Genomic DNA, 26,165 nt, shown 5'->3' with positions numbered 1-26,165 from the left:
GGCAGTGTGAGCCTATAGTCCCAGCTGCTCAGGAGGCTGAGGTGGGAGAGTTGCTTGAGCCCAGGAGGCTGAGACTGCAGTGAGCCAAAATCATGCCACTGCACTCCAGCCTGGGTAACTATACTGAGACCTTGTCTCGTTAAAAATAATAATGATACATTTTAAAAAATAACAATCTGCTTCTCTTAGAAACATCTTACTCCAGAAATGCTGACTTCAGAGGACTTGGATCATGATGGAGTATTAGACTTGTTTCTCAAATCTCCACATTTAGTCAACTCCTAGGAATCCCATTCATTCCTCCCACTGCTGAGAATCCAGATTTAAACTGAACAGGGAAAAACCCCATGGAAGTATCTTTGTATTAGAAATTGCAGGACCGTAGCAGAGAGAATTTCCAAAGAAACCAAGCCACTTAAGGAACTGCATTAAACTACGTAGGAGAAATGTAGGGTCCTACAGCAAATGACTGCTTCTAGCAATGCATGCTGAGTATTAGCAAATTAAAAGCAGACTAGACTTTGTTTAATTGGCTGTATCAAGGCTAAAAAAAAAAGATTAAATTAAATTATAAAAGATTAAATTAAATTATTTTTGGAAGATGCCTGGTGAGATTCAAATTTTCAAATGGCCATTGTACAAATGCCTCATCCCATCTACTAAAGTTTATGCTAGGACAAGAAGTGGCTCTTATTCACCATGTAATCTGACCCCTATGCCATTTGGCTAAATGTCTTGCATGGTTTAGTCCCTCAGTAAAAATAAATTGTATTTAATTTAATTATCAGTCTAAGATTTGTATAAATATTTTCTCTTATATGTATAAAATTTTATAAGACTTTTATAAATATTTTTTCACTGGTGATTTTAAAATATAGAAGCCTCTGAGAGGATGGTATACATGCTTATAGAATATTCATTAATTATTTTCCTTATAGTACTTTTAGTTGCTTATATTCTTATACTTTGACTAAAGTTTCTTTTTAATTAATTACTTTGTATTTATAACTGATATATAATAATTGTGCATATTTATGGGATACAGTGTGATGTTTCAATGTATGTGTACATTGTATAATGATCAAATCAGGGTAATTACCATACCCATAACTTTAAACATTTATCATTTCTTTTCAGTGACAACATTTAAAATCTTCCACATTGTTATTTGCTATAGTCACCCTACTGTATAATAGAAAACAACAATATTTGTCTATATGTTTTTCCAATATGCCAAATTTCAATAAAATGTGCTTTTAAATTGTAGTTACTATGCTCCTGGGAATTTCTTTTTTTTTTTTTTTTCTGAGACGTTGTCTTGCTCAGTCCCCCAGGCTGGAGTGCAGTGGCGCGATCTCGGCTCACTGCAAGCTCCACCTCCCAGGTTCACGCCATTCTCCTGCCTCAGCCTCCCGAGTAGCTGGGACTACAGGCGCCCACCACCTCGCCCGGCTAATTTTTTTTGGATTTTTAGTAGAGACAGGGTTTCACCATGTTAGCCAGAGTGGTCTCGATCTCCTGACCTCGTGATCCACCTGCCTTGGGAGATGGAGTCTCGCACTGTCTCCCGGGCTGGAGCGCAATGGTGCGATCTCAACTCACTGCAACCTCCACCTCCCAGTTCAAGCAATTTTCCTGCCTCAGCCTCCCGAGTAGCTAGGATTACAGGCGTCTACCACCACACCTGGCTAATTTTTTGTATTTTTAGTAGAGATGGGGTTACACCATGTTGGCCAGGTTGGTCTCAAACTCCTGACCTCGTGATCCACTCGCCTCGGCCTCCCAAAGTTCTGGGATTACAAGCATGAACCACCATGCCCAGCCCCTCTGAGGAATTCTTATGGTGGCCATCTTGCCCAAGATGACAGAAACACAAGTCAATTTCACCACAAATCTTGGTCAGCATGAGGAGAGTACTAAACTTGGTCAGATGCGTCAACTTTGGGAGTTAGTGAGGAAACAGGTAAACAGAGTTGAAACAGAGACTTCACTTCATTGGGCAGGTTAACAGCATTTCCTCTGCTCTGCTTTTGCAGAAGTTAATGAATATGTGGCCTCGTCTTCTTCTGAGTCATCCTAACCCAGGGCAAACCTTATGTCAACAGTTGATGTAAGGTGATCCAATTTGATAAAATTACTATTTATCTCTAATCCGTTAAGGTTCTTCAGGTAAGTTTGCTTCTATGATCAAATTAATATAAAAGACCCATTAGTGAAAGCTTAATGGAGCTCTAATTTCAATCATTTTGTTTACTCATAAAATATTCCCCTATCATAAACTTTGAAAAATCCACCCTGTCAACAAATTTCACTATGATCACACCCTAGGCCATTATGGACTTCTGGGAGTCCAGCCTGAATAAAGACAGCAGAATCAGAACATCTATTATAAAGAAACTTTTCTGCAGATGTACAAGAGGTCTTCCAGTGTTTATTTTTTTAATAAAAAGCTCCTATTTATCCTTGCATACTGATTTACCTATTATGCAATATAAATATTTTGATCACAAATGACCTTTTCTTAAAGTGAGATACCTTAAGAAAAAATTTCTATTTGTAGTACTTATTTTGTCCATAAATTGCAACAAACATTTCCAGGTACAAGATCATTGAGGCATGGTGGATACACGGATGTGTGCAGACACTGCCCACCAGTCATGCCACGGTTGAGTGCACAAAGTTCTCCCAGCCCTCTTCTCTAACCAGTGCTCCAGGAGGCCACTGTCTCCAATCAGAATTGGAATGAGATGGGACCACTTACCATCTTACTTCTACATGTTTCTGATTGCCTGTGTGCCCTGGGATATGTTCCTAGGTGATTCTGATCCTTCTGGCCAGAAGCTTGTACACTTCAGCCCAGCTCTGCACATTCAACAACTGTGGCTTTATGCTGCTTTGCTCATGTCTGACCAAAGCAAGTTGCGTAACCATACACACGGTCACAGGAAAAACATTAGGTAGAAAGCCACCTACAACCCTTTTTATTTTCTGCCCAGTCATTTGATCTGAAGTAAACAGAGTGATTTCTTTTCAAAGTATTAATTTGCTATTTCAGTATCAAGGTAGGATTCTGCTTTTTGTATTTAACTTCCATGATTTTTAAAAAATAGATTAAATTAAAAAATTCATGAATTTACTGTGGATTTCAGTGAGTTCCCTTTTTTCAGCAAGTTTCCCTGTTTCTGTTATTATAGCATCAGGGCTAACATATTGGGGAAGTTATAGTCATGCACTTCTCTTTTTCATTATACCCCTAAATCTGGGAAATCAATGAGATCTATTCTTTGCCAAAATGGTTCTGAAATTCACCTCATCGCCATTGTCACCACCATAATCCTAGGGAAGACATTCATCATCTCACAATTTTATAATCATAGCCTCACACACATGCACGTATATATACACACAGAGACACATACACATATGTATACATACACGTATATTCTATGTGCACATTTGTCTGTATACATACATATATAAATATACAATATATACACATATATCCAGATACATACATACATGTATAATGCATATACACACATATTTCATGTTTATATGTATATTAAAAGTATCAAAATATGGAAACATTGCCAAGTATGAGGAAATTATATGCATTTTTCCCACATCTAACAAATTTGGGGATGAAATGTTTCAATACATGAACACACAAACACACACACACACACACACACACACACAATAAATGCAAAACTTACCGGTTGACCTCCCCACCATCTATGATTAAATTTCTCTCGCCCTCGCAGATGAAAAGTGGCATCAAATACAGGATCATACATTGAATTGCCAACAATTCCATGTGATTCTGGATACAGCCCCTTTTTGTAAAAGCAAATTTATTGTTAAAATAACAATACAATAATCCACATATATTAGTTCTAGTATAAATTTTCTTAGCATAGAAGGTTTTATAGAAATACCTAATTTCCAAAATTATGTAAGACATATATAACCTTCACTGTGTATCTGTTTGAGCAAACGTGAATAATATCTAAGGGAAAAATTACAAGCTGTCTGAGAAACTTGATATGATAAGAAATTTAATATTGGGGTTTTTTACTGCTATAATTTAATAAGATGACAATAATTTTCATTATTATAAATTAACCTTTAGTTTGGAATGTATACATGTGCCTCCAAAGAAGTTTCTATTTCTAAATACACTTTTCCTTCTTTCTAAATTCTATTCCTCCCCAAATCAATTTTTAAAAAAGATAAATAAATTATGTTTTAAAGAACAAGTGATAGAATTTGAAGTACCTGAAAACTAAAACATAGCCCTGCAGTCAACATTTTTATTTGCAAATTCAGAAAATAAACAATAGACCCTCTGGTATTCGAGAGAAGTTTAATGTATATGTTCAAACAGAACTGCACCTGAAAAAAGGTTTCAGCTTTAAAGTTGGAATGAAGTTCAATCGCCCACAAAGTTGTAAAAGGCATTTGCTGTGAACAAACGACCCAGATAAGATGGAAAACAGAAAGATTTTCTTTGAACACTAAGGAACACATTTTAAAAGTAAAGTCTCCCCTTTAAAGTCATTCCAGGATGAAATCAGCCCTTTGAACATATGTCATTTGAAGAAATACTTACAGTGGCCAAAGTGTATAAGTTAGGAAAGGTTTTAGTTGGGTACACCGGCCTCATGTAGGGCGAATGTGTGCCACAAGACCCTGGAAAGAGAATTGCAAATATTAGAACAAGAGAACCAACAGGAATTGCTTATAGAAAATCCATTTTATAAACACTCAGACAGGTGTTGCCTTCACTTTTGTATTTCAAATAATAAAACACATTTAAAACTACGTGCTCATAGATCTCAAAGCCCACAGCCCACTGGTGACTGTGGATATCCTGGATTACAGATAAGAACACAGAGTATGGAAATTACTTACTTAGTTTTTCAATATTAGGCATGACTTTGCTGCCTTTCTTCATGTATGATGCACGGAAGCCGTCCACAGAGAAGATGATTAATGGAGGGCGAACAAACCTTAAACAGTAACACATTAAGCTTTTAGAAACATTATTGCCACAGAGTTGCCATTACGCCTAGTGATTCTCAATAATGGGAGCAATCATTTCCAAGAAAAAATTTTGGCCGGGTGCAGTGGCTTACACCTACAATCCCAGCACTTTGAGAGGCCAAGGCGGGCTGATCACCTGAGTTCAAGAGTTTGAGACCGGCCCCGTCTCTACTACAAATACAAAAATTAGCTGGGCGTGGTGGCGGGCACCTGTAATCCCAGCTACTTGGGATGCTGAAGCAGGAGAATCACTTGAACAGGGGAGACAGATATTGCAGTGAGCTGAGATCGCACCATTGCACTCCAGCCTGGGCAACAAGAGTGAAACTCCATCTCAAAAAAATAAAATTAAATTAAAAAACTGAACACATTCATTTAACCATTTAACCACAAGCCAGTCGTGGTTAAATCAAGACTGCCCAACAAAAATATTCTGCCAGTCATTCATTATCTGAATTCTTGTGTATGAGATCTGTGAAGTTATGGTACAAATTAAAAAGTCATGAAACATTTCTGTTTTGTAACAAATAACACAGTGACCTGTTGTTATTCATTGGTAGCTTTTTTTGAGATGAACTATCAAGGCTGCCCTTTCTGCCTTGTTCTTCATGTCTGTGAAGATCATTTTTACGCCACGGATGTGCTTCTTGGGATTCTCTAAATACTCCATGAGTGTATTCTCTCCCCAGGTGATGCTTTTGTTCTTATGGGCCTCTGTATAAGAGAATCCAATGGCCTGATCTATCTTCCCTGCAAAGAGACCACAGAGATTTGACCCAGCCATGTGTTCGCCTCCCTTTTCAACAGTGTGAAACTGGGCACACTTCTGAATAAAAATTCTCTTGCCTTTTTCAACATCACCCATATTTAATTCTCTCTTTGGTCATTGGTGCTATAAAGGTTCCCATTCGGAAGCCGGATGTCCCACTGTCTTGGATGACTTCTTTTTTTGAGAGGGGGTCTCTTTCATCCAGGCTGGAGTCCAGTGGCACTATCTTGGCTCACTGCAACCTCCACCTCCTGGAATCAAGCAATTCTCATGCCTCTATCTCCCGAGTAGCTGAAATTACAAATGCGCTCCACCACTCCTGGCTAATTTTTTTTTGTATTTTTTTTTTTTTTTAGTAGAGACGGGGTGTTGCCATGTTGGCCAGGCTGGTCTCAAACTCCTGACCTCAAGTGATCTGCCCACCTCGGCCTCCCAAAGTGCTGGGATTACAGGTGTGTAATCAAAAAGTAATAATTACTTATTGGATAACATAGTTTTAAAGTTTCTCTAGACTTCCTCTTTCATTCCCCACTCCCCCCAAAATAGGCAAAACAAGAACTCCAGAAAAAACAATACTGAAAAAAGTCTTAGCCAGAATATTCAGATGCACTTTGTAAAATCTTCAGCTGAGGTGGAATATAGGGGATGTTCAGATCCCAGTATGTGCAGAGATGATTGGAGAAAACTGGGGGAAAGAAAACTGTCACCATTTCAAGACGTACCTTCAACCTTTCGACTGATGAATTCCTCCTAAGTACTCATAAGTTTGCCTGTATAAAAGGATTTCAGCTTCACATTGTTTCTAAACACTTTTCATTTCCTGTGAGAGTTTATCAGCTCATACGTAAAACTTCAAAATAGTCATAAAATATACTTACCCTGCCGGGCATTCTGGAGCTTTTATTTCCTCACAGTCATCATCAACCCAATGGGACTCTCCTATAAGGAAAAACGGGTAAATGTATTGTTGAATCTAATTACAAATGCCATGCCTTGAAGCTCGCAATTCTGGGATCTGTGTCCTGTTTGATACTTTCTTTACGGGGTATCACCAAAAAAAAAAAAAAAAAAATTCTGAAAAAAAATCTAGTTTCTGGTTTGGCTTATAAAGTACACCCATACATGATGGGAAAGCTAAGATTTAATAACCGCAAGTGGCGAGGTGTTTATTTCAGCCTTCCGAGTCTAAGTGGTTTGTAGATTAAAAAAACCAGTGGCGTCAGTGAACAAAATTTCATGTTTGTATCCCTCCAGAAATAAACTGTTTGGTCATTAGATGGAACATTCTTTTCTCCACCACCGGAGATCTCAAAGACATAGAAAGCATGGCAAAACTTCCCTTTAGATGAAAAAAAAAAAAAAAAGAAAAAGAAGAAAAAAAAAGCTTAGAATCTACAGAGATAATAAATGGAAGATTACAATAGAAAGATTATTTGCCAATAAATCTGCATACAGCCCTTGAATTTAGAAAGGAAAAAAAATACTGAATTTCATTTTTTGTCTTCCACCAAGATCTAAGAGCATAAACCTGTCTTTCCTGAGTTACCGCTATCGAGAATTGAGAACAGAAAAGGCCTCAGATAAAAAATACGCTTTCCTTTGAAGAAAATAAAAATTATCAAAAAGAATTTGCCTTAAATTATTTTAAGACAAACAAAAGTTACATGTCCTGAACAGAAGTAAAATTCGTAACCAACACATTGGAGAAATTCCTCCCAGGTAAAGAGAACTGGAAATCTTCTCTGGTCAGTAAGACTCTAACTACTGGACAATGGAGTAACTACAACACTCCTTAAAATAAAGAATATTTAGTACACATATAGTAACCCAGAGCACACATGTGGGCCTCACAAAAGTACTGAAACTAGAATTTTGAACCAGTAAAAGCCAATGTTTAATGATTCAGTGATCAATGATACTAAGGGCTTATTTTTAAAAAAAAAAAAAATTATTTCTAATAGCCTTTGTGGCTTCCTGGTACACTTACTGCAGAGGAAAATTAAAAAGGAAAGGGGAATAGATTCTCAACCAATGTTATGCTTCAAAATAAAAGCGTAATTATTGGGTAGGGGAAATTAACAATACAATAGTTATTTGTATGGGGAAATTCTTCAAATATATTAATGTAATAACCTCTTGCCACAGCTAAACACCTTATATATTGCAGAACTGACTTGATTTTTTTCCTGAAATCTTTTAACAAACTTCTTCTCAAAATTTCCACATCAGAGATAATGAAAAGGACTTGATTTAGAAATTTAAAAAGTGACTTACGAATAATAGATAAAGATTCTTGGATCTTCCCATCAACTTCTGTAAGTGGGTTGCATGGCAACTTAAACCCATTAAAGAGAGTAAGTGCATCTTTTATATTTTCTGTAGTCCATTGACTATTGTTAATTATTGGAATAAAAGCATCATATTCCACAATCAACCAGACAAAGCCAACACTCATGCATATATGGCTTTGGGGTATAACAGGAAATGCTGGTCCCCTCATCCCCTTTACCAGCAAGTACCCCCATCCCTGGGCCATTGTCAATGCCTTGGTGAACAGCTTACATCCAATGGATGAAAAAGCCCTGGCCCCTTGCCTCAAGAGTAGTGACTTGGATTTACTTTTCAGAGCAAGCAATAGAGGGAGGTGAGGCTAACCGAGAGCACGTCCTCACTTGCCCCTCCACACTCCTACTTCCCTATCCTGTTTCCCTTTCCTCCGACATGGTTTTCCTGCAGTATATCCATTTCCTCAATAAACTGCATGTACCAAATCCCTGTGTCAGACTCTGCTTCTAGAAAACTTGACCTAAAACCGAGACAGGAAATTTAGAAATCTCTTCATTATTATGGTTCTGTCTAATTAAGAAATTCTAGTTTCTTTCCTTTTTACTTCAGATCAGTGAAATGCAGAGTAGCAAAACTAATGAAGAAGCATGAGAAATTAAAAAGGATAATTCATTCCTTCCCCCCAAACTCATATCCAGTGTGGTCTATTCCTAGCATCCAGGATCTCCTGGAGCACCTCCAGTTTTTATTCTTTTAAAGCTCAGGCCAATCCAAAGAAACACGTACCTTTGCAAACCACTTGGTAATTGGTACAGCAGTCCCCCCTGGCCAAGCAGTCCTCCGAGCAGTGACAGGCATTTTCTTCATTTCTGACTTCTCCACATCTGTCCTTAGTACACTCCCAGCCACGGGCTAAAATCATCCCAATAAAACATTTTCACTGCTGCACACTAACCAAATGAAAGAAGCCACAATTGCTTACAGGATTTCCAATGAAGTGAGCTAAAATCTCACATCATTTACTCTGCTTGTGAAATTTGAGTTGGCTTGAGGCCCAGATGACATTTGGAGAACTTACAGATAAGATGAATTTCTAAGTTTTCAAGTCAGAGAACAATATCACGATGCAATTGGGTTCCTTTGGAAAAACGGGGCCCTGAAAGGCAAGCAAGTATCCCTACCATTCTCCAATTGTCCTAAAGGATCCAACACATTTATGGCATCGAAAGTTTGTGATAGGGCTACCTATTATTGTAGGGACAGCCTCTACAGCTTGGCTCTTTTACTTTCTGAAGTGGATATGCTTAGCTTTATTTTTATTTTATGTATGTATTTATTTTTGACAGAGTCTTGCTCTCTTGCCCAGTCTGGAGTGCCATGGCGCAGTCTCGGCTCACTGTAACCTCCGCCTCCCTGGTTCAAGCGATTATCCCACCTCAGCCTCCTGAGTAGCCGGGATTACAAATATATGCCACCATGCCTAGCTAATTTTTGTATTTTTAATAGAAACGGGGTTTCACCATGTTGGCCAGGCTGGCCTCAAACTCCTGACCTCAGGTGATCCTCCTGCCTTGGCCTCCCAATGTGCTAGGATTACAGGCATGAGCCACCGCGCCCAGCCTAAAGTAGCTGTGCTTAGCCTTAATCAGTGTGATTCAAACACAAATCACAGGACAACTACATGGTTTCTATCTGCACCTGGAGGTTAAAGTCCTAAATAAGATGTGAAGAGTATAAAGGGGGCATTACGATGTTTGCTCAAGATTCTAACCACTGACCAAGTGTGGTCCTACCTACAAAGACAGGTCAGAGTTCCTACTTTCAACAAGCCAAGTAAATGGGTTACAGATTTCCCTCTGATTGAGGGCTCACTGCTTAATTCTTATATTCAGAAAAACAACCTTTCCATTTTAAAAGGAGAGCTGTTTTCTGACTTTTTCATCTGCTAGAGTGTAAGCTCCATGGCAGGAAAAGTAACACCTCTCTCTTCGCTCTTCTATTTCCAGTGGCAGACTGTAAACCCGGGAGACTGTGCCTGGCACCTGCTAGGTGTTCAATGAATATGTATTAAATTGAACTGGATGTGACTATGGAGATAAAATATAGCTCTTTAAATTCAGAACTACTGTATTGAGAACTTTCATGGTTAATTAATTTACTCATTGACTCTTATACCATATTTTCCATGCTCTCGGTGCTAGGATGTCATAAAGAATAGGAGAGACTAGGTCTGTCTTCATGGAGCTTACACTCCCATTGGAAAAGACAGATCATAGGCAAGTAAACAAGTAAGCAAGATCATTTCAGCTTGTGCCAAGTGTTGCGAAGGAAGTAACAGGTGGCACTGATAGAGAAAGGGTGAAAACAGGGTGCTACTCCAGGAAATAGAATGGTCAAGAAAGGTGTCACTGAACTAAAACACACATGAACACTTCAGGCCTTTATCTCTTAAAATATGTCATAAGTGGAAAGGAATGATTTTGAAAGCAATCCTGCCTCTTAGTAATATTCTACCAAGAGAAACTATTGTTAGGTGAATACATTAATAAAGAGATATTATGGACCAGGCGCAATGGCTCATGCCTGTAATCCCAACTCTTTGGGAGGCCAAGGCGGGCGGATCATGAGGTCAGGAGCTTGAGACCAGCCTAGCCAACATGGTGAAACCCCATCTCTACTAAAGATACAAAAAAATTAGCCAGGCATGGTGGCACATGCCTGTAATACCAGCTACTCAGGAGGCTGAGACAGGAGAATCGCTTGAACCCGAGAGGCGGAGGTCACAGTGAGCCAAGACCGCGCCATTGCACTCGAGCCTGGGCTACAGGGAGACTCTGTCTCAAAAGAAAAAAAAAAAAAGAGATATTAGTTGTTCGGCATAAGTGCTACCCCTGGCCCTTTTGGTCAATCATTAGCCAGAAAACTATGCAACTTCTATTTAATTTTTACTCTTTTAGAATTACCTTTGCATCCTGATTCTGTTCTCTGATATTTTTTGTTGTTTTGTTTTGTTGAGACAGAGTCTCACTGTTACCCAGGCTGGAGTGCAGTGGCGTAATCTCAATTCACTGCAACCTCTACCTTTCAGGTTCAAGTGGTTCTCCTGACTCAGCCTCCCGAGAAACTGGGATTACAGGAGTCTCCCACCATGCCTGGGTAATTTTTGCATTTTTGGTAGAGATGGGGTTTCATCATGTTGGCCAGGCTGGTCTCAAACTCCTGACATCAAGTGATCCGCCTCCTTCAGCCTCCCAAAGTGCTGAGATTACAGATGTGAGCCACCATGCCCAGCCATTCTGATTTTTCAATATCCCGTTTCCATTCCCTTCTCTTCTCGAGCAGATTAAGTGCTTAGAATTGCTTTTCCCATGACCTGCTCTTCCCAAATGATAAGCAATTTTCTAAGGTTGCTTTGACTAGAGATATTGTGGGTTTTTTTCAATTCAAGGTGATTCTATCCACCAATAAACTTTTATTCCAATCCTAATTCCATAAGAAAATCATGTCTACATCACTTACAAAAGAATATCATTATTAATAAGCTATGTTTATTGAAGAACTATTATGTACGAATGAAATAAAAAATAATTCCAGAGTTTAAAGTGAACTATACACAAAGGACAAGTCAGTCATCTGTGTAATTTTCAAACATGGTATTAAACATAAAAAATATTTAACCTTATTGGAAAATAAGGAGGAGGTCACCTACCAGATTATTTTAAAAATATTTTTTAAAATAAGAATATTCAGTGCTGAAAGGAAGTGATGAAAGGCCCTTGTGTCGTTTAGTAGAAACATAAACTTTCAGAAGTATAATTCTGTAATGTATATTTAAATTTAAAAAATGCATATATACTTTGACCCCAAAATCCCACTTCCAAAAATTTATCTTAAGGAAAATAGGCAAAAGTATGAATATGCATAAATTATATTCATTGATACACCATTCACAATAGAAAAACTCGGGGAAATATTCATTTAATTACTCAATGAATTAGGTTGCAACAGTTCAATGGAATACTATGTAGCCATTCAAAATGAGGATGTGTATAAAGATTTATTAATACAGATACTTTCCCACACATGCATATATATACATACAGTTGGGAAAATAGACATACACACGTAGATACATACTGAAAACACACACACAGAGTTATCAAAGTTTCACTGAATCACTGTGGTTGTTTCTAGGCAGTGCTCCCTCAGCAAAGGAGAATCTCAGAGACTTTTGTTTTTCTCTTCATCCTTTTATTATTATTTGATATTTGATTCCTTCACATTCAGGATATGTTATCTTTGTACACAGGGAAATGGACTATAAGATATTATTATATCCCATCCTTAATAAATTGAGGAACAAAGGCATGAACTACATTCAAAAGAGAGCTAAGCTAGAGTCAGGGATTCATCACATTATGCAAAGAATTCTAAGACCAGGAATCCAGAAGTTTGATCTTACTTGCCACAGACAAGATATTCAAGGTAAGGAGGAAACATAAAACATTAGTAAATTCCTTAGTGCCAAGCAAACACAGATTGCTGGCTTGAAATAATGTTTTAGAGCCAAAAATCTCTGCTGGAACATCTGTTCCATCTATACATTCAGCTTACAATAGTCCCAGCAATTCAGTTTGCAGACCCACAACTAAAAGAAACTGGGAGAAGTTCCAAAGAAAAGCAACCTCCAAAAGAGTGGTTAAATGGTTGGAAAATGTATTCTGCAAAAAACAGCCTAATGAAGCTGTTCTTATTGCAGGATCGCAGGAGGAAACCCAACTAGAACTAGTAAGGAAGTTTATGTTGGATTTCATATAAATCAAGAGTTACCACTTAAGCAAAACACAGTAATATCTGTTTCTAATGATAACATTTGAAAGATCAAGCTAACAGCAATGATAGTAAGAGTTAGGTCTTTGAAAGAATTGTCTAAGCATAAAAGTCCAAAAACAAGAAATATCTGGCCAAGGAAACTGTGGAAACTGCTTCTGGTGATGTCAAGAACAGGATTGACTGTTGTCTTTCTCAGATAGTTTGAATATGGTGTTGTCCAGAAGCATGGTGGATAGCTTACAAGATATCTAAAAAATCCTATCTGAAATACTGGGCTTTGAAAACCTAGTAGGTGGGATGGCAGAAGTCCCCAGAGGTGTTTTTCTCAACTTATGTGCATTCATACAGAAGCCTGTATATCCTAATAACTGTTCCAGTACAAAAGAAATGTAAAGAAAGTCACAAAAAGTGTAGAGGAAGATTTTAGAGCTACCCAGAGCGTGAAACTCCAAACAGAATTCCATAACAATTTTCCATTTGCACAGACAGTAGGGAATGACAGGCAGACTAACAGGTACTATACAGTAAGATGAAGTAAAACAAATGCTAGAAGCTGGCTAAGCAAGAAAAAAAAATTTTTTTTTAAAGAATATACACAGGCTAGGCGCAGTGGCTCACGCCTATAATCCCAGCACTTTGGGAGGCTGAGGTGGGAGGATCACGAGGTCAGGAGATCAAGACCGTCCTGGCTAACATAGTGAAACCCTGTCTCTACTAAAATTACAAAAAATTAGCCGGGCGTGGTGGTGGGCGCCTGTAGTCCCAGCTACTCGGGAGGCTGAGGCAGGAGAATGACGTGAACCTGGGAGGTGGAGCTTGCAGTGAGCTGAGACCACGCCACTGTATTCCAGCCTGGGTGACAGAGCAAGACTCTGTCTCAAAAAAAAAAAAGAAAAGAAAAGAAAAGAATGTACACAGTTAGGCTGGGCACAGTGGCTCATTCCTATAATCCTAGCACTTTGGGAGGCCAAGGTGGGAAGATTGCTTGAAGCCAGGAGTTCAAGACCAACCTGACCAATACAGTGAGACACTGTCTCTTAATAAATAAATAATAAAAAAGAACATACACAATTTGAGCTCACACGCCCTAGCAGTGAATGTGGGAATTGACAGCAAGAGATAGAAAGGAAGAAGGTGAAGACACAAAAACGAAAACAAAAAAAAAACATTTCCAAAACCAGTACATCATGACTGCTGCTGCAAAGAACCTCCCTCTGCTGGATCTTGTGTGGAAACAATGGTCATTGACACAGTGTATGCTCTTCATACAACCAATGATCATTCAACAAACGAAACTAAAATCCACCATTTGGATAGACCAAAGCAGGGTGGCCACTCCAGGATGCATACAACAGCAGGCAGTCTTTAAACCGTCTACTTGAAGGTAGAGAGGACTCATTAGTTACATACCTGTCTTCAAACAGAGCTCATCAAAGTCATGGCAGCAACTGGTGTAGCTCTTACACAAGTTGTCACAGCGACAATCAGGAGGTCCAGCTTCTTGAAGTTCAAAGCACCTGCCCTTGCAAGATCCGGAGATGTTAGTCCAGGGGGAGTCCGATAGCACTGCAAAGAACAAGAGGCAAAGACAATGGATTGGAGAGTGGTCGTGTCACCACGGAGAGGCGGCACTGGGAAGCTGCGTGGTGTGATGCTGCAGTGGACTCTGGAGGAGAAGACTGGCTCCATTACTTGCTACCCACGTACCCTGGGCAGGCTGCCCAACTTCCTTGTTCTACGATTTCCTCATCTGTAAAGTGGGGGACTCATAAAAGTAACTCTATGTTGAAATAAGAATTAATCAATCCGTGTAAAACACTTAACCGCATGTCAGACATATAGAAAGAGTAACAAGTGTTGGCGATTGGTTCAATTACTATTTATAATTATTATTACTGCAAATCTGTGATGGTTAGTGCCCCATGGGTGCTAACAATGACCACAGAGAACATACCTTGATCTATATCCTTAGAAACAAGAGAGCATGTCCCTACTTAAAAATCCAAAACGTTTTGCAAGGAAAATTCAGCTCAAATGTTCCAAGAACAGACCGAATATATGAGATTGAAATAGAAGACTTTTACAATTTCAGCTGGTGTTTTACAAATACAAGCTCTACAATCTTGGCTTCTCAAAAAAATCTTCCATCAATATTTTCACATGATATAAGTGTATGTAAAAATCAAAAGAATCAACTAAAATTCGGGGAAAAAAAGAATTCAGTGAGATAAAAATTCCACAAATTTGTAATATGCACACAATATAGTTTCAAAATTAAATGGAAGTTTCATTCTCAGTACTGCCTAAATGATAAAATAGCTAGGTATTTTATTTGGTATAAATTTAATCATATGTATGTAGAACCTACATGAAGAACATAAGAAAACTCTACCAAAAAAAAATTTTTAAGATCTAATTAAGGTGGGGCGAGGTGCCTCATGCCTGTAATCCCAGCACTTTGGGAGGCTGAGGTTGGTGGACCATCTGAGGCCAGGAGTTCGAGACCAGCCTGGCCAAAACAGTAAAACCTGGTCTCTACTAAAAATATAAAAATTAGCCCGGTGTGGTAGCAGGTGCCTATAATACCAGTTACTCAGGAGGCTAAGGCAGGAGAATTGCCCAAACCTGCGAGGCAGAGGGTGCAGTGAGCCGAGATCACACACACACACACACACACACACACACACACACACACACACACACACACATATATATATGATCTAATTAAAATGAAGGACATACTACCTTAAAGGTAAAAAGTCAATATTATAAAAATACTAATTCTTCCCAAACAAACCTGAAGACTCAATGCAATCACAGCCAAAAATATTGAGAGTTCATGAAACTTGAAATAATATTAAATGCTTATTTAAAAATAAAATATTTTAAAATAGAAAACCTCTTGAAAGGAAAAGTAATTTGATAAAGACTAGATAGCAAAGTATATTCTGAAGTTAAATAATCAAAGCAGTTTGGTACTAGAAAATAAGTATATTGGCCGGGCGCGGTGGTTCAAGCCTGTAATCCCAGCACTTTGGGAGGCCAAGACGGGCGGATCACGAGGTCAGGACATCGAGACCATCCTGGCTAACCCGGTGAAACCCCGTCTCTACTAAAAAATACAAAAAAACTAGCCGGGCGAGGTGGTGGGCGCCTGTAGTCCCAGCTACTCGGGAGGCTGAGGCAGGAGAATGGCGTGAACCCGGGAGGCGGAGCTTGCAGTGAGCTGAGATCCGGCCATGCACTCCAGCCCAGGCGACAGAGCAAGACTCCATCTCAAAAAAAAAAAAAAAAAAAGAAAAGAAAAGAAAATATGTAGATTAATGTTGTGGATGGGGCCCCATCAGTAAGTAGGGACTAGAAATAATTAAGTTAGAGTCTCATCTCAATATACAAAACGATTTCTGATAAATGGAAAATATAAACAGTCTCATAAATGTTTCTAGGAATTAAAATTTTTGTAAAGTAGAACGTAATTTAGAAAGACCTATCAATATGTTAAAATGCTTATAAATGTTTCACCCAGAAATTCTATTACTAGAAATTTACCATTTACACATATTTGCAAAAGTTTGCCAAGCTACATGTACAAAAAAATGTCCATTGTTCATTGCAGTCCTTTTGTTACAGGTAGAGACCCTGAAATCAACCAAAGTTGTTTTTCCCATCAAGAAAGAATGAATCACTATATCCATAAGTGGGCTATTGCACACCCCTTAAAAAGAATGAGTCAGATCTGCGTAGGCTAATATGGAAAGATCTACAAAAGATATAAATAAGTTGTTTAAAGAATAAATACAGGGTAAAGTGCTATATATTAGACTTTGTGTTTAAAAATAGAGATAAACAGGGCAATAAGGATAGAAATGAAGATAGAACTAAAAACAGAGCCAGAATTAGAGACGAGTGAGTGACAGAGTGGGGCAGAAGGAGGGAGAAAATGTCCAAGTTTGTATCACATTTTTAAAATGCAAGTGTGAGTACACTTTTTCCTTCTGTAAGAAACAGCTTACAGAATTACATTTAGGGAAAATGAGAAAGAGAGGAAGAAGATTTTTGCCTTCTTGTTGTTTGAAATTTCTAACATTCTACAAACTCACATGTAGCTGCCTGGTCTTTTGTTTGCTTACTTACCTTCTCTTTCCTTCTCTCTCATTATATATACATACCATACAATATATGTGTGTGTGGGTACGTATATTTATGTACAAAATATATACTGTATAATATATGTCTGTGTGGGTATATGTACATATGTATGAAATACATGCCATATATGTGTATGGGTATGTATATATGTACAAAATATGTATCATATAATAGATATGTGTCTAGATATGTGTATATATATACAAAATATATACCATATGTGTGTGTGGGCATGTGTATATATGTATAAAATATATACCATATAATATATGTAAATATCCTAATAAATATTATTGACATGCGATTTATAATTTTATTTTCTTATTTACATGCTTATGAATTTTTCATTTTTTATAATTCATATGTTGTACATTTAAAATCAAGAAAAAGCAAGAAGCAGGAGGAGAACAGATGTTAAATATCACTTCTGGGTTCGCCCAAGCCATTTATCTGAACATTCTTTGTCCTTTGTCCTCATTAAAGTCAGAGTCATCCAATCCCAGCCTTTAAAGCATCAGATCAGTTCAACTAAAGCAAACAGATTGACCAGACCATGAGATGTGAAACATTTTTGCATGGTTGCTCCCAGGATGTTGAAAGACATACAAACCATACCAGTTCAGTTTAGAAAATAATATTTATTTCCAATGCAGAGGTCCATAAACCACATTTTTCTATTGTCTTTGACCAACCTATCAACAGCGCATGCTGAACCATAAGAAACCATGGAGGTAGGAGGGGTTGAGAAGTAAAAAAAAAAAAAAAAAAAAAAAAAAAAAAATGAAAAAAATAGAGAAAGTCCTACAGTAAAAATAAATATAAGGAACGTACTTACAATAGAATATTCCTTAAGGATACTGCTTAGATAGACTCATTTCAACATCTATCTAGTAAATTTTCAGTAGAATTCATTCCCACGAGCTGCTTAAATAAATAAGCTTAAATAAATAAGCTTAGCTGTGCTGATAGCTGAGATACTTCAAAGAGATCTAAAGGCAATTTGTTTACTGATGTGCGGTGTTCCTGCATGCATTTGAAATTGTCCTGCAACCACGCACCTTGCTTTCCTTCATCATAATCATCTCTTCCCTGTGTCTTTCATTCCTTTTTTTTTGTTTGTTTTTCAGACGGAGTTTTGCTCTTGTTGCCCAGGCTGGAGTGCAATGGCGCAATCTCAGCTCACTGTAACCTCTGCCTCCCAGGTTCAAAGGATTCTCCTTCCTCAGCCTCCTGAGTAGCTGGGATTACAGGCACTCACCACCACACCCAGCAATTTTTGTATTTTTAGTAGAGACAGCTAATTTTTTGTATTTTTAGTAGAGACAGGGTTTCACCATGTTAGCCAGGATGGTCTCTATCTCCCGACCTCGTGATCCGCCTGCCTCAGCGTCCCAAAGTGCTGGGACTACAGGCGTGAGCCACCGCGCCAGGCCTATCTCTTTTAAATAGAGTGAGTGTATGGTGACACCTCAGTAATGCCAGACACTCCTGTGTGCAATGGAAAAGACAATCTTGATGAGTTGACTGTACAAAAAAATAAATAAAATGATTAAATTAACAAATAAATAAAATAGAACAATAGAGTGGAATATTCACTCTGCCTTTCCAGGGTCTATTCCATCCCAGCCATATTCTTTCATGACAAGCTCTAGTCCCAACTGTTTTCCTAGGAGTTCTGCAATCCACCTTTATATTCTTTTTTTAATCATTTTTTTATGGATGAATAATGGAGGTACACAGTTTTGGGGTGAAAAACCTTCTCCCTGCACCCAGCCTAAGGTGTTTAAAATCAAGAAAAAGCAAGAAGCAGAAGGAGAATAATGTTAAATGTCATTTCTAGGCTCACCCAAGCCATATATCTGAACATTCTGCTCATCCCTTAGTCCTTTGTTCCTGCATGCATTTGAAGTTTTTAGGACTTCTCTCTTTATTGTACCTGATGTAATGTCAAATAGAGAAAGATTATCTGATTTATTAGAAGTCTGAGTTTTAAAATCTGTTGTCTTCCTTTACTTGACCTAAATCAAGAGAACATTGATATAAGCACTTCAGATGCATAACTTATTGAGAGGTGGGATGAAAACGGAAACATCAATGAACCTGTGGTATCCCAAATTTTTCATCATTACTGAGATCACCATAAAAACTCAGAAAACAACTAAAACAAACAAAGTACTCTCAAATGTATCAAGGCAGAAATATGTGATAAGTATGAAACTTGGAATTTCTTATGAGGTATTTGCTAATACCTGTATGAGATTCAAATTATATTGCTGTCTTATAAATTACATGTTTAATTAATTAACACCATTAAAAACGATGTTATTTTACTTCAAAGATGCAAGTCAATTCCAGAATCTTGAAAAACAAATGTTCATAGTTTTATATAGTGTTCTTTTTAAAAATAGAGACCTCAAATTTTAAAATACACATATGTACATATATGACATGTATAACAACAATGCAATGCACTTCTTATTTTTCACAAAAGCATAATTTCATGATTTAAAGAAACACCAAAGTAAAACGTACTTTATTTCATTCAAATTCATAATTCTGACAGAAACAGGTAAAATTACTTTTACTTAAGTCAACTTAATGTCTAAAATATTCCATCTTACAATATGTATAAAAAGGTAGGGTTGTAGAATTCTTGTGCCAGCCGGGTACGGTGGCTCACGTCTATAATCTCAGCACTTGGGGAGGCCAAGGCAGGCCGATCACCTGCGGTCGAGAGTTCGAGACCAGCCTGACAAACATGGAGAAAACCTGTCTCTACTAAAAATACAAAATTAGCCGGGCATGGGGGTGCATGCCTGTAATCCCAGCTAGGGCTGAAGCAGGAGAATCGCTTGAGGCGGAGGTTGCGGTGAGACGAGATCATGCCATTGCACTCCAGCCTGGGCAACAAGAGTGAAACTCCATCTCAAAAAACAACAATGAAAAAAGAATTCTAGTGCCATTTGTTCCATAATATACAAATAATAATAATAATAATAATGATTTAAATTATTGGAAGGAGCCTAACTGATGACAAAAGTTATAGCCAAAACATTACTTCATCTTAGGCTCCCAATCATATTTCCCTCTAAATCCCGCCCCCCACAAGATGCAAATACTCAAATCTGGATGATGGCCAATAGAAGAGGCAGTATTTAAGTCTGGAAACATTTAGCTTAGCCTAAAGCTGGAAGGTTCTTCTAAGCTTTGTCTGCTCCTGTTTATGATACTGCTGTCTATCTGTTCCTCCCATTCTCCTTGGTTCTTAGCCCAGGTGTTTCCTGAAAGTAAGAGTAAAACCTTAAAATGTGTTACCAGCTGTGGTTATACCACCTCCTTTTCTCAAGAGCATTGAAACAGGACAAGTTCCCCTGTGTCTGCTGCCCTGTTTGAAGCATAACCCACAGGGCAAGGCAGAGGACAGTGTGCATGGCATTCAAAATGCTGCCCAGCTCTAGAATTAATACTGTATTATGTCTCTTCTGAAGTATATGGTTCATTCTTTCTGGTCATACTCTTTTTGAATTGAATTTGCCATTTTTTCTTGATGCTTCTGACCTCACTTTTAGTAAATAAAGCTTACACACAGGCCTACACGGCAGTATCTTTGCTTCTTAAATACATCACTTTTTATAAATATTCATTACTGAAACATCACTGTTCTCTTCTCTTCACAGCTGCTAGGCCAGATTTCATAAACTTTTTTTTTTTAATAAATAGGTCCACCTGGGAAGTTTTTAAACACCTGTGCTTTCAAAACATTTGTAAATACAATGTCCTGACCAGGCTCAGTGATTCATGCCTATAATCCTAGCAGTCTGGGAGGCCGAGGCAAGTGGATCACTTGAGATCAGGAGTTCGAGACTAGCCTGGCTAACATGGTGAAACCTCATCTCTACTAAATATACAAAAATTAGCCAGGTGTGGTGACCGGCGCCTGTAATCTCAGCTACTAGGGAGGCTGAGGCAGAAGAACTGCTTGAACCTCAGAGTTGGATGCTGCAGTGAGCTGAGATCACGCCACTGCACTCCAATCTGGGTGACAGAGTGAGACTGTCACTCTCAAAAAATAAATGCATACATACATACATACATACAATGTCCTCCTATAGAGCTCACAAACTAGAAGGGAAAAAAAGATTTCTATGTAATTGAAGTTAAAAGTTAAAAACTTTAATTCAACATCTAAACCACTTAAATAGAATTGAATGGTCATCAGTGGCATAAATCTGAATGATTTGCACATCTGCTACCAAACAATGAAATGTTGTCATTTAAAATTAAAGGAATTGTTATCTCAATAAGGTATAAGTTTAAACACTGGCCTTCAAACCAAATTGAAGATTAATTAAATGCATTATCATATACTTAACACCTTATAGTTCTCATCAGCCTTAAAGGCATTTTCAAAAACTTTTTCAGATAAATAAAAGCAACTTTATCCCCGTTTTCCTGGTTGGAAAATTAGATCTCTAGGCCTTGTATGAGTTAGCAAAGGCCTGGATAAAATTTTAGATCATCTCACTGTAACTACAGTATTTTTTTCATTAACAAACGGTTTTTACAAATTTTTGTACATAGGTTTCAAATTTTAGAAGTTCTTTTCAAAATATAATTTTGGGGAATATTTGCTGATTTTATTGATTCAAAAATCTAGGCTGAACTTCATGGAAGACTGGGGTTTCTGAGTATGTAAACTAGATAGAGGAGTCTCTACAGTTTTCAGATAAATGAAAAATCACTACACTACAGCTCCATTTAACAAAGAACTGAAAAATCTGTACCCTCCTTAGCTTCCAGTTCAGATAATTTCATTCCATTGACTTAAACTCCCCAATTTCTACCTGAAATTTCACATAAAGCCCCATGAGAGGATATTCCTCATGACAGAGTTTTGCTCACAAAGCAAATGGCTGATCTATGATGTCCCCTTTACAGTTTCCTACATTCTCCTGTGACAACATTTAAACAGCTTTTCATTGTAGAACAAAATTTCTAAAATTATCAAATGAATATAAACCTTCTCACTTCTAGTACCATTTTCTGATTTCCCTATGATTCTCAAAGAAAAGGTTTACCCTTAAAGTTGTTAGAGACAGTCTACATTTCATATGAACCTATGCATTTCATTCACATACTTTTCAACTTTCCTTTCAAGCCACTAAAAACAATGATGAATTAAACTGAGCTTTTAAGTCTCTGTTAGCCAGCTATTCACAAGCTCACAAATTTTCTTTTGTCTTTTAATAATTAAATTACTTACATATCAAAGAGGGTATTCTATTTCCACCTGGAGACAGTTTCTAAATCACAAGTTTCAATGAAATAGACTCCTGCATAACACCACAAACATACACACTGCAAGCACACATGAGTACACAGACACCTGTAGACAAATTCTCTTGCAGTCTTAAAGGCAAATCAAGTGGGCCACATCAGACATATGAGACAAAGATGTCAAACTAAATCGCAGGTTTATATTTTCTTTGAATATTTATTCTAGCCATCTCACTATCTCATTCACCTGAATGCCCATTGTATTTACCCAACAGAATTATAAGTAGCTTTTCTCATTTCATGTCTCTTAATAAATCTATAAATCTTTTACGACCTGGTATAAAAAATCCTGTTCAGCCATTATTTCCTATCCTAACAATAAATCCAGATAACAAGTGTGTTAGTTAATTATAACAGTCTGTTTGCACTGCCACAACCTTGAAACTAACACCCCAGTCCATAGTACAGCAGCGAGGGTATCCATGTGTGCAGAACATTCTCAGCTATTGTTGAGGACTCTGAGAAGGTATGGTTACTAAACAACTGCATGCTTTTGAATGGTGAATCTCACTCTGATCAATCCGAAGCTAGCCATATATCAATACCCTTTGTGTTCCTTCTATTTGTTGCACTCTTGGAGCACTGAGCTTCCCAGAATTTCTTTGGCGCCTAAAAGTGTTGTTGGAAATAGGCATGGCTGCCTCCCCTCCTAGTGTCTTATTCTTACAGGCTTATAAAATTCACCTAGTATTTTCTGATGGGAAGGCTTTTCTAATTGTCAGAATAACCAGTCACATGTATCAATTGAGAGAGATCCTTTCTAAGCATATGCAGCATTTAAAAAGATAAAGATATTTCCACTGTCTTACAGGCTTATAAAATTCACCTAGTATTTTCTGATGGGAAGGCTTTTCTAATTGTCAGAATAACCAGTCACATGTATCAATTGAGAGAGATCCTTTCTAAGCATATGCAGCATTTAAAAAGATAAAGATATTTCCACTGTCTACAGTATGCTTTTACCTAGTTTACTAAGTACATCTTTGATTTTTATTCAGGAGAAATCAACCACAGTTCCTAAAAAGCAGATAAGCTACATCAAAAGAAAAATTAAAAAGTGTTCAGGCATACCCAAACCATACAATTCAGAGTTAAGTTGCATTGTATTCTAAGACTAAGCTTCACATAGTTAAAAGTTTAATAAATTATTTTAGATGATATCATAAAGGACTAAAATAACCAATGACTTAATTAAATAATTCAAGGAGCAAATTTGTGTGCATACTTAAGACCCTTTAGGTTTACAAATTATAATATAAACTATATTATTTTTCTAGAAGTGGCATCTACTCATTAGTTCATATAGCTATTCTTAAGACATGTGGAAATAATTTACTATACACAAAATATTTTCAAAGACTAATAAATCCAATCTATACTTTTCAAGTTTTCCAATAGTGAGCACACACATTCAAGAGGCAATGAAACAGAATAATTCCTGGGATTTTTTTTTTTTAATCCAGAAAGAAAAGTAGAAATCATCTAAGTCTGCTCCTTATTGTACCGCTAAGGGAACAGACTTCACAAGTGACTTGCCCAACACCACACAGCAAGTTACAGGACTCCAGGGGACCAGTCTAGGATTTTAATGACTGTTTTCCAAAAGAAGTCAACTTTAAAAATAATGAGTGACTCAATTTTACATTCATTAAGGAAACAGCATTTAATTCTTTCAATCTCAGTTTTAGCCAGAGTAATATATTAAGAGGAAACAGAAAAAAAAAAAAAAAAAAAAAAAAAATCCCTTTAGTGTTCATTGAAAAGAACCAGAAGTTGGCTCTCAAGTTGTTAGCTTTCCCACATGATGATGCTAAGGATCTGATTCCCCTGTCTGTTCAGTCACAGTCAGTGTTAATGGGAGTGAAAAAGAGGCCTTTGAAGAGAGCATTTGCTACTAATAAAAACAGCATTCTCTAGCTCTGTGATCCACTGTCCTCTGCCTCCCCAACAGAAGACGACTCATTTTGTCCATCTGGCTCCCTGGGGCTGCAAGTTTTATGATCTATTTTCTCACTCTTCACCCCAGCCACACCCCACTTCAATTCACTAACTCACTTCTAATATTATTCTTTCAACCTACTGGCATGATTCAAAACTAACTTAATTGATGTAAGGAAGATTTAGTATTCCATCAATGTATGTGTCCTAACTTGGTTAATAATAAAATTTCAAGCTGGCTAAACAGAGGCACGTGATGGTTAACAGTCAGATCAAGAAATACAGAGAAACACAAAATTCACAGGAAGACAGACAAACATGCTGGGATGTCAGGAAAAGTCCAGAAAATATTGCTCCCTAGAGTGCCCACTACTTAAAATGTAATTTTTTATTTCTAAAACCATCAGGAGCTCCAATTTCCAGGAAATTAACCAACTCATTACTTAAGACCTGGTCAGTTAAGCCCCCTCTGTCTGCACAAGGAGCTCCTTTATGAGAACACTGTATGGGAACACTACTTATGGTGTAGTGTATTGTAAAAAGAAACTCTTTCACTTTGGTTCTATTAAGTCAAGGTACACTATTAAAACTTATCTTTCCTTTGCCAAAAGAAAACACAATGAGGACAAATCAATCTTGAAAACTCTTTAAGCACCTCCTGTCTTTTATGGTTTTCCAATTTTAAGTAAATCTTAATCTTAAAGTCCTTAATTTCTGAAGTTTCATAAAGATAGCTCACTGCCTTTTTTACTTCCATTCCTTTTTCCTATGTCAGAACTTTCTGGTGGCAAATACTGCATCCTATATTATGTGACAGCAAATCAGACTTGGGTAGCTCCAATATTAAACCAACACCTGTTCTCACCACTTCTACTTTAGCCTAGTCTGTGAACAAGAGTTTTAATTGTATCCTAACATTTACAAATTTGAGTACAAAAATGGAAATAGCCAGTTATGAAACAATGGTAAATGTTCTCTAATGAAAATCACACTCTTTCACCTGATTTATACACATAAGTGGTTTTACTCAGAGAAATTTAGGACTAACTTAGTTATACTGCAAGACTGTATTAAAGATAAATATTTTAATAAGCTTACATTGATTACACGGTATGTAATATTTTTAAAGAATTGAAAATGCAAATCGTTTCGACACTTACCTGTAGGAGGACCTTCCTCCCATCCTTCTGCTCTCTTAATTCTATGTGCAGTGAATCCTAAGCAGATATTGACTCCAATGGCAAAAGTGAACAGGGATATTATCTAAGAAAATAAAGAGAACAAGTTGTCAAATACAGCTGGACAAAACTAAATCAAATTACACGAAGGCGATTCAAATGGCTTCAATAACACCACCCAATCCTACCACTTCCAAATTGCATAAGGTGCTATCTTAATTTGCACAACAAAAAGGAAAATGCCAATCAGTAAGATCAAGCATGTCCCCTGTCATTCCTCCGTTCTCCCACCTGACACGACTGGAACGAGCTCCTCCTTGCCATGTCGAGGATTCTTGGAAAGCCCTTTGCAGCGTGTTCTCTTTGCCTTCACGGAGTGCACTGGTTTGGGGCTCCGGGTTTAGTCTATTAACTGTAAGCAATCCCACCTGGGAGGTTGACAGACTCCTCTGATTTGTCCAGAGCTTGATTACATCACAGGGTGTTCACAAATCGCAGCTCTGAGCATAAGAGGCTTAAGCTCTCATCCCCCCATCTCCTCCCCCTTACAGGTCCCTCCCCTAACCCACAGACACTTTCATGTGGTATCCTCTGGCAACAGGAGGGTTTCTTACGTTGCCGTGGCCCAT

At 37.6% G+C, this 26,165-nt stretch overlaps 1 protein-coding gene and 1 non-coding gene across 5 annotated transcripts in view; one reads left to right on the top strand and one right to left on the bottom strand.

Moving 5' to 3' along the window:
• ENPP2 (ectonucleotide pyrophosphatase/phosphodiesterase 2) overlaps positions 1–25,946 on the bottom strand; it is an 81,853-nt gene extending 55,907 nt beyond the window's left edge. For all 4 annotated transcript variants that reach the window (XM_010357787.2, XM_030937932.1, XM_030937933.1 and 1 more), the window contains exons 1-8: positions 25,828–25,946; positions 25,519–25,621; positions 14,345–14,500; positions 8,888–9,013; positions 6,694–6,754; positions 4,915–5,012; positions 4,613–4,692; positions 3,717–3,836 (exon numbers count right to left, since the gene is read on the bottom strand). In XM_010357787.2, coding sequence (XP_010356089.1) covers positions 3,717–3,836; positions 4,613–4,692; positions 4,915–5,012; positions 6,694–6,754; positions 8,888–9,013; positions 14,345–14,500; positions 25,519–25,621; positions 25,828–25,860 — 777 coding nt within the window. In that variant the 5' untranslated portion in view covers positions 25,861–25,946. The remainder of the gene's footprint in view (positions 1–3,716; positions 3,837–4,612; positions 4,693–4,914; positions 5,013–6,693; positions 6,755–8,887; positions 9,014–14,344; positions 14,501–25,518; positions 25,622–25,827) is intronic.
• Positions 18,537–18,614, top strand: LOC115899802. Its single transcript, XR_004059405.1, has one exon. It is a non-coding gene; the product is annotated as a small nucleolar RNA SNORD55/SNORD39 (small nucleolar RNA).
• Positions 25,947–26,165: the final 219 nt, after the last annotated feature.

This window comes from Rhinopithecus roxellana, chromosome 9, assembly GCF_007565055.1.
Source record: "Rhinopithecus roxellana isolate Shanxi Qingling chromosome 9, ASM756505v1, whole genome shotgun sequence".
Lineage (NCBI taxonomy): Eukaryota > Metazoa > Chordata > Mammalia > Primates > Cercopithecidae > Rhinopithecus > Rhinopithecus roxellana.
Note: the sequence above shows the minus strand (reverse complement) of the source record. Positions and strands in the feature narration are given on the sequence as shown.